Below are 13387 nucleotides of genomic sequence, written 5' to 3'. Positions count from 1 at the left end.
CGGCCCCGGCCCGCCGGCCCCGCCGCCGCGCCCCCCCGCTCGCCGCCGCCGCCGTGGGCCGCTCCGCCCGCCATTGGCCGCGCCGCCGCCCAGCTCCGCCCCCCCGAGCCCCGCCGCCGCCTCCCATTGGTTCGCCGCCCGCGGGGCGCTGCGCACCGGCTCGCTGAGGTGAAGGCCCGGCGCCGCCGGCCCGGCCCCTCAGGCCACCGCCCCGGGGAGAGGAGAGGCGGCTCCGGGGCGGCTCTGGCGCTCGGGGAAGCGTGCTGGGGCGTCAGTCCTCACGGTATGAACCGCCCTCCGAGAGAAATACCCTTTGCAGAGCGTGCGGGGAAGCGAGGGAGGAGAGGTACGGCCTTGCTAGCAACAGTCTCTGGCCGTCTAGCGACGCCGGCAGTCGGAAAACACCTATGTCTGCCCCTAACCGCTGTCGGCTCCCTTCTCTGCCGGGTGCCGAGGGGGACGGAGGAGCTGGGTCGCTTGAAGGGGTTAAGAGACACTGTAACTAAAAAAAACAAACCCTCAGAAACTGAACTTTTTTGCAACCCCCTACTTCAGAAGGCTCCCGTGACCTCTGGTTACATACCTGAAATACCACAGAAGGAAATTATCACAACTTCTGACCCTCTCAGTATCATTGCTTTATTGATTCCAAACCCGAGGGGGAAAAAATAGTTGAATTTACCAACGTTTTTACTCCCCCCTCCATTGCACGCAGCAGGGAGTAGTGATTTGAGGCAACGGACTTAAATATTTCTGTGCAGGAGCTTAGTTTTTGATTTGTACCTCCGTACTGCAAAGGCTGCTTTGAGATAGAGAAAGCACCAGTATGTGGCAGGAACAGGGAGAACAACAAGGAGTCGGTACGTTGGACAAGGTGTGCTGGGAGAAGAGGAAGAGGAGTGCTTCTAGCTAAAGGAGAGGCATCCTGCTCCTCAGTGTAAAAGCCACTGCACTCTGCAAGTGGTTAGAGCCACGGGACTTGTGGCGAACTTGTTCCCAGTGGTGCAGTCAGCACCCAGAAGGACAGGTTTTTAAGCAGAGCAACTCGTTCTCTCCAACTAAAGATATCGTTGATAGAGGAAGAGTCCTATGGGCTTCGGCTGCACCTTTGCCTGAAGTTCCTGATTCAGTCCTGACTCAGCGGAGATGGCCAACAGGTCGGGTGTTTCTGTGAAGGATGGCTGGCAAGCAGCCCACGGTCAAGATTCGGAGACAGAGGCTCGTATTCACAACTGTGATGTATATCTTCAGGCTGCACAATACTAGCCTCGTAACAGCAGCTCCGCCAGGCACAGAGTGCAGCTGTGGCAGCATGTGGGTGGCGTCCAGCTGTGCTCCCAGTCAATATAAGGCAGAAAGACTGTTTCCACTGGCATATCCCCCTCTCCGCTCCCCGGGGAGAGAGCTGGGGAACAGGGGAGGGAAACAGACCAAGCCATAACAGACGAAGTAATTTAAGGCTGGAGATTAGCTCCTGGCTTCAGCCCTGTAGCAGATTCCTGGCCACAATCATCCGCATCACCTCATTGGTACCTGTAGCAGGATGAGGGTGCAAAAGACAAACAGTTAGGAGATGGTCCAATTCTGCCCCCAACGAAGGCAAAGAGAATTCTCCCCTGACCTGCAGTCTACAGCACAGAAAAGCTCTTCCCACCAATTGAGGTGGCATTTAGGAGGTCTTGGGCCAAAATATAACTGCCAAGTGCCACCACATCCCTCAGGAAAGGCTTCAAAGCGGTAGATGCTGGTGTTTGGTTTTATTTGGGCATTGAGAGGCCCTCACAGGGCTCCAGGCATTGAGGAGAACTGGATATATGCCAACATCCGAGTTCTCTGCTTCACTATGTAACATATACACAAAACAGAAAGGCTGTAGACCCAGTTGGTATTGAAAAGAGTATGTCCCTTATCAGGTACCCTGGTTGTAGGTGAAGGGCTTTCAAAACAAAATGGTTTGGAGGCCGAACTGAGATTAGAAAAGGCCAGACACCTTTAGAGACACACTGTCAAAGAGTGAAGATAGACTGGAATCACGGGAAAGGAATTGCTGGGGAGCATCAGCACGCATCTGTAGGAGTAATGGGATGAAACTGGACAGAGGCACCGCTAACATGACAACTCGGTATCTCCCCCTGCTGTAAGATTCTTAAAATACACAGTAAGTGCTCCAATACACTAAGAGCCAGGGAATTCCCACTCGTGACATCCAGGGACACCTCATGCTCAGGGCAAAATGGGATTCTGAAACCCAAGAATCAGAGAGTCATGTGGAAAGGTGGGGGCCTCTGGAGGGCCTGCTCTCTCCTGGCTTCGCTGCCAAGTTGCTGGTAGTAAGAGTGTCTTTTACCTTCCAGGATCTGGTGGACTCTGATGTCTCGCACAAACTGCTGGACAGCATAATCCTTCAGGTAGCCGTAGCCCCCGTGCATCTGTAGAGCCTGGTTACAGATCTAAGAAGATAACATCGCTGTTGAAGTGACTCATGGGGTGCCAAGGACAAGTCAGTAACAGAAATTCGGTAAGAACCCAGAAACCTGGGCTCATTTTTGTTGTTTCTGGTCACCTAATCTCTTAACGAAGTATAGTGCGATGGCAAGGCGCTCTCAGTCCCCATCAGTGCTGCCCTCGGTGCTATCATGTTACGTAAGTGCTGTTTCACATTAATGGTGCATTTATGTGAACACAATGGCATAGAAACACCCAGGAAACACTTTACTTAACTAAGGCAATTTTTACTGCATTTCCATGGTGGTCCTAATGCAAAAAGGGAAACACCAGATCACCATCTAGTGGTCAGTCAGGCAAGGAATCTGCTCAGGGCTCTGGTTTCTACTCAAACATGACTCCACGCCTCTATGTCAACTTGGGACATAAAACACAGTAAGTAGCAAAAATGCAGAGTGCTGAGAGTACCTTCTAAATGGCACTGATCTAGGAAGTGTCAAGGTGCAGATTTCCTTTTACTTTCTTTTTCTCCTTTCTTGCTTTCTCATTTCAGGGACATTTTGGGATAATATTTTATTTGTCAGTGGTCTGGGAAAGACCACTTGCTACCTAGGAGCGATGAGACTCTTTGAAAGTAAAAATGCCCTTCTCCCTGTCCTGTCTCCCTACTTGGTCTCCTAGAAAGTAGTGTAGAAAGCACTAGAGGCCACGAAGCCTGAACTGCGGAGAGGCTAATCCTGCAGCCTCCACAGGGTGCAGAATTCTCTCTCGTAAAACATCCTGGTGCTGAAATGAGGCTTCTGGCTCAATGAGCACGCTTGGGTCTGCATCGCTACAGTGTCAAACTGCTTTCTGATATCCTGAGCACCAAGAGGGGTCTCCAAGCTTCCAGTTACGATGCCAACTGAGGTTTGAGTAACGTACCGCAAAGCACTCATCAGTAGCAAAGAGCTTGGCCATGGAGCAGAGCACAGCCGCGTCCTCCCGTCCCTCCTGCAGTGCCCGCGCTGCATTGCGAACCATGAGCCGTGCCGCCACCAGGCGCGTCGCCATCTCCGCCAGCCTGAACTGCAGGTACTGCCAGCAGGAGAGGAAAAGCTAGGTCAGCATCTTTGGAGGGGCCTGTGTCCTGAACCACATCCCCACTACCTTCCGGCCTGCCACGCTTCCTTACTCAGGAAAAGCATGTTCCTGACTTCTCCAGGGCAGACCCTGTGAAGTGAGCGATGGGACCTCTGGCTGCTTGTTCAGTCAGGATCAGAAAAAGCACAGCTCTGGGAGGGCAGGTTTGGTGGAAACTTTACCTGATTGTTTGCCAGGGGTTCTCCGAACTGTTTGCGGACAGTGAGATGTTCCTGAGCCAGAAGAACAGAGGCATGAGCAGCTCCTAACGAACATGAAGCTGGTGGGAGAAGCCACAGACACAAAGTGAATATGAAGCTAACGCAGACAGGCAACGAGATGTTCCTGCCCACCTCCCTTTGTTATTTCTTACCAATCTTTAGTCTTTCTTACCAATATTTATCCTGCCTCCATTCAGTCCTTTCATGGCAATGTTGAAGCCCTGCCCTTCAGCTCCCAGCCGGTTTCCAACAGGAACAACGCAGTCCTCGAAGATCACAGCCCGAGTTGGCTGGGAATTCCAGCCCACCTGGGAAAAAACAGAGCAGCTTCCAGAATGCCTGAGGAGCAGCACACTGCCAGCTCCCACAGAGAACTGCTCAGCCCGCTCTCAACCCCTTGGTCTCATTGCCAAGCTGCCGCAGAGCGCCTGTGGTCTATGTGGTTTGGCCTCAGTGTGCTGAGTTGGAAACTGGAATGCATGTATTTGAGAAGAGGCACAGATCCAGCGAACCTTGATGTTCCTGAAGTTAAGATCCTTCACTTTCCAAAGGGACGGGTATTGCGCAAACTTCACCAAAGCTGGACTTGGCTGGGAAAAACCACGCCAGGCTGGGACTCTGGTCCCATCCAAGAGGAGATCCCTAATGCTTTGCACAGAAGAGCTCATCTCTGTCCTGCACTTCCCTCAAGCACACAGGAAGTGAAAACCAAGCCTCTTACCTTCTTCTCTTTCTTGCCAAAGCTGAGCCCTGGTGTCCCCTTCTCCAGCACCAGGCAGGAGATGCCCTTGGGGCCTGGGCCTCCTGTGCGACACATGACCACGTACACATCGGTGTCACCTCCCCCACTGATGAAGGCCTGCAGAAGGGCACAAGAAGAAAGGGGCGGCTTCTCGCATACTAACCCTGAGCGTGCAGCAGCAGCTGGGGTACAAAGACGGAGTGGCAAAGACCCCGCGCCAGGAGGTATTTAGGGACCCAACTGTACTAAGCTCTGGTGAATGCTCTGCAGAGCATGTCCTACCTTGGGAGAACACACAGAGATGAGGAGACAGCAGGAAATGGAAAGGATGGTTAGACCCAGGCCCCCTTGTGCATGCAGTGCCATCCAGCAGCTTTAGGAGGAGCAAAGAGGTACCTTGGAGCCGTTCAGGACGTAGGTGTCCCCTTTCCTCTGAGCTGAGGTCAGCAGGGAAGCTGCATCACTTCCACTTCCTGTTCGGGAGGTAAGGAAGCAGACAATGAAGCAGCAGGTCCAGAGCCTACTAAATCTCCCAGGGATCATACCCAAAACCACACAGGTTTTCACCACAAGCATCTCAGCCATCATCCTCTGCCCCTTCCCAACTTCCCAGCGATTGCCCAAATGAACATGAAAAGAAACTTTTCACCTCCAGCTCCATGCAATGTTCATGTCCAGTTAAACCATGTTAGGAGGGAGGGAAGGTTGAGGATGCTCACCTGGCTCAGTCAGGCAGTAAGAAGCAAATTTTTCCATGCTACAGAGCGATGGGCAGAACCTGCGCCTCTGTTCCTCATTGCCAAAGGTGTCGATCATCCAAACACACATGCTGGGGCAGGAGAGAAGGAGCAGCATTACAGTACGTGAACACAGCCCTGGGAGGAAGGCGAGTCATACAAGAACATCCCTGGCTGAACAGAAGAACAAAGCTCCATGGGGTCCAGGCAAAAGCACCATGGTCTGAAAGCATATTGCTCCACCCCAAAACAGAACAAAGTTAGGTGCCACAGAAGCCAGGAGAAAGGAGATCACCTTCCATTCACAACATGTCTGTACAAGCAGGACAGGGCCCCACTATCAGCTGGTGCCTCTGGGCTCTCTTACAGTACAGCCAAAGCACAAAGGCTTTTTCCAGGCGGGTTACTATCTATAGACAGCTTAAGTGGAAGAGCGGGGAACAAAATCCAGAACTTAATCCCATCTTGCATGCCACAAAGCTAAAATTACTTCTTGGTGGCGTCTCAGTTTTTGTAGCCTATTTGTTTGCTGCCATTGAGAGATCCTCACAGGGACATGTCTACTTGGGGTCCCAACTTTAAATAATAAAAGAGCTGTCTCCAGCAGGATTTAGAGCCCACAGAAAAAAAAGTGGTTTTCAGCCAGGCTGACACTATCCACCACTCGGCAGACACTCACTTGTGGATGCTCATATAAGCAGTGGTGCTGGTACATCCTGTTGATAAAGCTTCAAAGATTATGGAGGTATCAAGTCGTGACAATCCAGAGCCACCAACGTCTGGTTTCACATAGATCCCACCGAATCCTAGCTGGGCTGCCTTCCGCATTGTTTCCACAGGGAATATTTCCTATTTGCATAGGCAGAGACATCACAAGTGAATACTCATGATCAATATTCAATCTCTTTTGGTACATCTGGGCTACCAAATCTGGTCCCAAACTCCTGCAGAGTTTTAAATTAATTGGGTGGGTTAAAGAGGCGGCTAGACAGATACATACTATCTTCAGAAGTAAATTCAGGTTTCAGATTATTGAATAGCCTGTCTAGGAAAGGTTCTAGGAATTTTTGGTGGCTTCCCATCCCAGCTACAGCAGCAGCTTCAAAGAAAATCTCTACAGATGGCATTACAGCACCGAGGAATTATTGCAGGAACCCCTCTGATAAGACCCCAGGATCGTAACATCCTAAGAGAGGAAAAACTGGGCAGTACAACCCTTCTGAGGCTGTCATACCTTTTCATCCCACTCAGCCATGTGAGGAGCCATCTCCTTGGCAGCAAAATCAAGGGCAACTTTTTGGAATTCCTTCTGCTCCTCAGTCAGGCCGGTGGATGCTAGAAAAGCAGGAAGCGATCACGATACGTGTCTATTGCGAGAAAGCAAGCAGAAAGCAAGCACTACCACCTTGTCTATACCCCAGTCAATTTCAACGTGTCCCCTAACTCCCACAAACCGGTCAGGGTCTCTTGCACAGATCATTTCCCTGTTCCTCGGGGCCATCATGAACTGTGCTGGCAGAGGGCAGCGGGCTTTGGGAGGGGGCTTTCCTAGGACAAAACAAACCCGAGGTCCCAGCTATCCCTGTCTACTGAGCGTTGTGAGACAGGGACGGGGGCAGCACAGCCCACGGCAGTTGTCACTCCATCTCACTAGGTCTGTGCTGCAGAAATACAATGACACAGTGCTGGGACTTCACAAGGGTGACACTAGAAAGCAAGCCATGAATAAAGAAGTCCTTTGGAAACAGGATCTAAAGTTTTGGTTAGATCCTGCATTTGAAACCTCCTTCTTCATTTGCACGTAGACCCAATGTTACTTTGTTAGTTCCTCTCCTAAAATTCATAGGGATGCTGCTGCTTCAATCCTAAATGTGGTTACATTTAAACATGGAGGCAATACATCAGGAAAGGGTTCAGGAATCCCGTAGCAGGAGTCCGGCTCAGACACAGCCCCTATTCCATAACCAGAGGCGGTGCTCAGCGATCAGAAGACGATTCGATCGCAGGATAACCCAGATTTACAGCTGGGGGCAGCCAGCCTGGCCCGCCCCCCCAGTGAGCCTTTCGCGGTGTTCTACCGACTCTTTTTTAAGATACTCTTTGGTTCACAGTCAAGCTTCAAAAACCTCGAAGGGCAGAGGGAAGGGGATGGTGCTTTTCGTCGCAGGTGGGCACATCTGGCCGGGGCCTTCGTCGCCCTGCCCGCAGCTGGTGCGGGAGCGAGGACATCACCCCCCCGGCGGGGACGGGAGCCCCCAGGCCACCGACCTGCCCCCAGGCTTCACCCCAGACCGCCTCCCACCCCGCAGGCACCGACGACGGGGGTGGAGGGAGGATCCCCGCGGCCCCGACCCGTCCCACGGGCCGGCGGGGGCCGGGGCTGCCCCGCCGCGCTCGGCCGGCCGCCGCGGAGCCTTACGGTCAATGCAGGAGGCGATCCCCCGCCGCCCCGCCGGGCCCCGCAGCAGCCGCCGGACCGCGACGAAGGGGGCTCCTCGCCAAGCCATGGCGGGGCCGGGCCGGGCCGGGAGGCGTCGTCGGCGGGCAGCGGCCCGGCTGCCGGTCGGCGGGGCAGGCTGGGAGCTGTAGTCCCGGCCCCGGCGCCTCCCGCCCGCGCGGTGGCTGCGGGGAAGGAGGCGAGCCCACAGGCCATGCCTTATTTTTTGCATAACGGTCACCCATTTCCGACTGCAGTCGGGCGGGGGGCGGTATTTTTCCTCCTCCTGCGCCGGGGCTCGAAGGCGAGAGCATCCTTCTCCCCAGTCCGAGGAGAGGGGGCTGCTGCGGCCGGAGCCGGTGAGGGGGAGCCCGGGGGGGGGGTGGGAGAGAGGGAGGGGAGAAGCTTGGCATGGAAGGCGGAAAAGTTGATGCCACCCGCTCTGGCAGAAGGAGGCCAGCTCGGAGCCAAATAACTTCTAACGGGCTGCTGGCAGAAGGGGGCTGGGGCTGGACCAGCCAGCTTGCGTCCTTTCCCGAAGGGACTTTGCCGGCATGATCTCTGCGAGCACCAAGCTGAGCCAGACACCCCTGGTGCGAGGCTGGGCTGAGCTCTGGAAGCAAGCTGTTCTCCCATTTCCAAAAGCAGGGCTCCTCTTGCACGGCAGAGAGGGGCCGGGCTTAGGCCAAGCACCTTGGGGACTTGTCTCCAGCAGCTGCGCCGCTGTGGAGCAAAGCAGCCCTCCTGCCGATGTCCATCAGAGCAGTGCTGTGGAAGGCCTGCCTGTCCCCAACTCGCTGAGGGTGTGGTCCTCAACCAGTGCCAGTGTTCGCACTGATAGAGGAAATGGCTGAGCTCAAGAAAAGGAATTTATTTACTCACCACTTACTGTACAGCTTTTACCATTCTCGGTCTCGGACAGCTCTACTTTTTTTCAGCTTGCCTGAATAAGCAGTAATTCCTCCTCCTTCTCTCATTCAGCAGGTGCTTCTCAGTGAAGAGAAGATAATTCAAAGAGACCAGAGATGCCTTGGCCAAGCAGAAAGAGAGACAAAGGAGCAGTATCAGGTCTGTGCTGACATCCTAACTAATTTAGCGTCTCTCACTTGAGGTTCCAAGCTATAGTGAAACTACAGACAGTCATCTTAACCGTCTGTCTTTCAAAGCCGCACGTCTTATAGACAGCATTTCCTCTCTAAAAATGGGCTGAGCATCCATGCGTGACTGAGACAAGTCTGCTAGATATTCAGTAGGGACAATGATGTATTCCCAGCAAAAGGTGGTTTAGAAATGTAACTCATGCCCATTTATGAAGAGTTTTCAGATCTTATGCGTTAGAGATTGTCCAAGTATACCCAGGCAGGAAGCTGATGCGGTACCAGCTGCAAAAAAACCCCAAAAGCAAAAACCTTGCACTTGAGGCAACATTATGTGGTGTTTCAGGTGTAAGATGAAAAAAATTGCGAAGTTGGATCATCTGTGCCACTCATCTGCTTAATGAACTCCAGCAAATAACCACCTTCTTACCCTTTATTCACTTCTTATTAATTGGTTTTTGCTGTCTGGATCCTGGACAAACAGGGATGTGGACCTCCTCTGAACAGGTAGCACAGTAGAGGCTTAATCTCAGGTTTCCAGCTATTGCAGTAATTGAAAGAGCTCTCTTTCTTTGCTGCTCGTTTCCCTGTTATTCACCTGACTCACCTAAATCAGCTTTGTTGCCTGCAGTTGATTTCTCAGCAATTCATTAAAAAAAAATTCAACTACATTTCATGTGGGCAACCTGGTCTATCCTGGCTTTTTTATGATTAACTATGACTGTGGTTTGTGCACACCACACACACACACACAAAAATCCTTATTTCAGATGCAAACTAGAAATACTCAGAAACACTGGTGCATAATGCTCCTTCCTTACCCATAGCATCTGGCATGCATCAAACTTCTGCTGCAGTAAAATACCAGTGTGTGAAACTAGCTTGGATGACTAAAAATGTTTCAGCCCCAGTCCTTATCAGAAACAAAATGTGGTTTGTCTGAATGGTCTTTTTTTGTTGTTTCTTTTAAGATAAAAAAGAGCCTGATGCTAAAATTGCCAAAACTGAGGAGGAGACTCCGGATAAGGAGGAAGAGGAGAAGTCCACAAAACCTCCAGCTGGGAGTTCCAAGTCGGGATGGAAGAACTGGAAGAAGACAAAAGAATCTGACACTGGTGGGGAGGAAAGCAAGATAACATATTGTCATTGGCTTCTGAAATCGGAACCAGAGAGCAGACTCGAGAAGGGAGTGGATGTGAAAGTAAGCACCGACACCCATCCTTACTCAGCAAAGTAGAGAAGCAGTTTAACTACTATCCAGGGCATTAGTGCCTGAACGCTGAGTTACAGGATCCAACAATTCAGACTGTTTGCAATATTAACACTGTTGCATCTTTATTTCTCAAAAACAGTCTGTCTTCCTGGAAACAGAAAGACATAATGTTGTTCTCTGCCAGGGTGAAAACCTTGGGGTTTGATGCTTGTAAAAGAAGAGGAAATCGGGTCCTGAGGATGCTTAGCTGTTCGTAGTAGGGGCAGCATCTATATCAGCCTCTGCATTTACACTGCTGAAGTGTTTCTCCTTTATGAAGGCTTTTCTTTAGTCCCTGCGGGAACCAAAAAAATAGTGTGAAGTTTGTACTATAATTGAAGGAGCTACTAGGAACACATGTTTAGGCACAATACAGACATTGAAGATCGGACTGCTTCCTGAACCTAACCTGTGTTTTCATTCCATTTGGCAGTTCAGCATCGACGACTTGAAAGCTGAGCCCAATCAGACAACCTTTTGGGATGGAGTAAGAAACTACCAGGTAAGGAGCACATGCCAAAGATGGAATCACTGAAATAGAACTAGAAACAAGGTTCCTCTCCCCACATATAACTTGTTCCCTTTGCCTGAAGTATTTCTTTTGAGGCACTCCGCCTGCTTTTACAGCTGTTATTTTTTTCAGAAGTCAAAACTCCTGTTTAGTTGCCTCTAGGTCAAAAGCAGATTCAGGCTGGGTAATATTCTGTCAAATTATCCATTTTTTCTTTAGCTTAGGCCAGCCTTTACTTCCCTTGACACCTTTTAGCCAGTCTGTACTACCCAAACTATGCCTTGTCAGTGTACAGATTTATGTTCCAGCCCTCTCTGCAAAGGAGATCCACATGTGCTTCCCCCCTATATATGACCTGCTCTGCTTGTTTGCTGACAGCTAACTTAAGTCTTCCACCGTCCCTGAATGAGGGGGGCTGAGCTGTTCAATTCCCACATATTCTCTAGCCAACAGGACCCCACTTTTTATCCTTGTTTTTACTTCATCTCACTGCAGCATAAAACATCTGTACGACAACTGTTGGAAACCTTACCGGAGTAGCTCTGAAGTACATACAACTCCCTTGTTGTTAGTTCTTGTTGCTAGCTGCTTATAATGAAACCCTGAGAGCTTGATACAAAGAGTTTGAAGTGTCTCGTTTACACCTGACAGGCAAGGAATTTCCTGAGAGCCATGAAACTTGGGCAGCAGGCCTTCTTCTACCACAGTAACTGTAAAGAGCCTGGCATTGTTGGCATTGTCAAGGTGAGTGCCTCTTTCTTGTTCTGTATTTTTGGGGGGGGGGGGGGGGGGGGGAAGTAATAATGAGTGGGTTATCAAACAGTTTATTAGCCCTACTTCTGTCTCAGCACCAAAGGAGTGCAAAAGTTGTCCAGTCAGAGCAGCGACTGAGCCTAGGGCATCTAGGCTCAACGGTACATCTCGCAGCAGGGCTGACTCAGGCATCTTTCCCCAGAGAAATGGAACCAAACTGCTGTTTTCCTGCTGACGTTTCAGAGTGCTTCCAGCCAAGTCAAGTGTTGCTCCACACTCTGATTAAAATCTGATTCACTAAATTCTTGTCAGCTGAGCCTGCAAGGCAGTAGTGTAAAACCTAGGGCACAGAAAAGCTTTTTTCTTTTAAGAGGAGAGCTAATCACGAAGACTGTCATCATCTACCCAGTTTTCCTCTGTTGCGTGTGCTCCTTCCACATTGCTCTCCAAAGAGGTGATGATGCCTCATTGAGAGCCATACTGTTCTGCAGTGCTTCGACCCAAGAAATGTAAACGAAGGAAATACATCCCACCATTAAAACGGAGTTCAGGGAAAGCAAGACTGACTTTTGCACCAGGATTATTTCTTAGATCTAGCCACAGCTTGTTCAAGGGCATTTCATACCCTTTGCTGACAACAGTTTTTAACTGATGGGAACATGTCTTGCATTCTTCTCCCCTTCTGCTTCAGATCGTAAAGGAGGCATACCCTGATCACACACAGTTTGATCAGAAGGATCCTCATTATGATTCCTCCAGCAGAAAAGAGAACCCCAAATGGTCCATGGTAATGTAGTAAACTAAATACAGCTGTTTCAAGCTCTGTGTGCAAGACAAGTGAAGGTAGAAGCCTCTTTGCATCATATTACATATCTTCTTAAGCTTCTGTCCTGGCATAGCTGCTTTTTTTCTCTCTCAAGAGAAAATCCAATCCTGATTGTTTTCTCTACCCTTTCCCCCATCCCTTCCAGAAGGCTGCCAAATGTATCTCCCTAAACTTTCAAATCTTACTTGGCTGCAGAGCTGACCTCCGTGCACGGCAGAATTCTGGGTTAGCAAAGAGAAGGAATATCTCTTAAGTACCACTCTTGGCCTACAGCAAACAAAGCTATAGTTTTGAGGGACACTAAATTATAGGGAAGTGACTGTTCACAGCCCGGCTGCATCCCACATCTCCATTTTGTATTGTCTGTAACAACGTGTTGCTAGTGCACAGTGCTAAGATTCATGTAAACAGATCACCTGCCAGAAGTATCTGAAAGTTGTTTTAGCCTTGAGCAAAGGAGACACTTCCATCCCATTATAAGATAGTACGCATCGGCCATTTGCTTCCGTTTAAAATCTTTATCCCCACAAAGATCTCATGTGATATGTGGAGGCCATGTCCTTCTCCAACCATGCTCCTTTGCTGCCCATCGCTTCCCAGGTGGATGTCCAGTTTGTGCGGATGACAAAACGTTTCATCCCCCTTTCTGAAATCAAGGCCCACTACCTGGCACATAAAGCAGATGGAGGCCCCCTAAAGAACATGATGCTCTTCACAAGACAACGGCTTTCCATCCAACCACTGACACAAGGTAAGAACCTTCTTTGCACTCTTGGTGCCGTTCCCTCTGAGAGGCAGCCCTCACTCAGAGAACTTGGAAGCTCCACTGATGGCTTTTTCTTCCTTACCTTTTCAACGCAGAGGAATTTGATTTTGTCTTGAGCCTGGAAGAGGAAAAGCCACATTAAGAAACTAACAGCAGCACAGCTTCTACCCAGCCCGCTGATGCCTCCTCCGAAACCAGCGTAATTCTTAAGTTTACTTGCTCAATTGCAGCAACAAAAACATGCCTGCACGTGATTCGCAGCTACACATCCCTTATTCTGACACACTGTTATTTTTGCTTATTTTTAAATAAAGCCTTTTAGAATCAATTGCAGCTACTCTATTCTTAATAGTGGAAAAATCTGCAGTTTGTGTCTTGAAGGATGAAACAGGTACATCCTCCTTGAGGATGGTGACTACAGGATCCAGTGCAGTTCCATGTACCGCAGTGGAACATTTTTCTGCAGAAAGGTATTGCT

General features: G+C 50.2%; 2 protein-coding genes across 3 annotated transcripts; one reads left to right on the top strand and one right to left on the bottom strand.

The window, feature by feature from the left end:
* Positions 1-614: 614 nt before the first annotated feature.
* On the bottom strand, positions 615-7960 carry ACAD8 (acyl-CoA dehydrogenase family member 8). Its single transcript, XM_074561353.1, has 11 exons — positions 7687-7960; positions 6502-6602; positions 5947-6116; positions 5250-5359; positions 4927-5003; positions 4510-4647; positions 3961-4096; positions 3750-3847; positions 3370-3522; positions 2348-2450; positions 615-1533 (listed from the first exon to the last, which is right to left on the bottom strand). Exons 1-11 carry the CDS (start codon positions 7934-7936, stop codon positions 1481-1483), a joined length of 1389 nt encoding a protein of 462 aa, XP_074417454.1. The 5' UTR covers positions 7937-7960; the 3' UTR covers positions 615-1480.
* On the top strand, positions 7826-13237 carry THYN1 (thymocyte nuclear protein 1). 2 transcript variants are annotated; one of them, XM_074561354.1, is made up of 8 exons: positions 7826-8063; positions 8686-8772; positions 9773-10002; positions 10487-10555; positions 11216-11308; positions 12009-12104; positions 12744-12894; positions 13005-13237. In XM_074561354.1, the coding sequence occupies exons 2-8, from the start codon at positions 8730-8732 to the stop codon at positions 13049-13051; spliced, it is 729 nt and encodes a 242-aa protein (XP_074417455.1). In that variant the 5' UTR covers positions 7826-8063; positions 8686-8729; the 3' UTR covers positions 13052-13237. The 2 variants fall into 2 exon arrangements, with proteins under 2 accessions (XP_074417455.1, XP_074417456.1); XM_074561355.1 differs by having other exon boundaries at positions 7883-8063; positions 8689-8772.
* The last annotated feature ends 150 nt before the right edge of the window (positions 13238-13387 follow it).

Source organism: Larus michahellis, chromosome 17 (assembly GCF_964199755.1).
Source record: "Larus michahellis chromosome 17, bLarMic1.1, whole genome shotgun sequence".
NCBI classification, from domain to species: domain Eukaryota; kingdom Metazoa; phylum Chordata; class Aves; order Charadriiformes; family Laridae; genus Larus; species Larus michahellis.
This window is presented reverse-complemented; position numbering and strand designations above follow the sequence as displayed.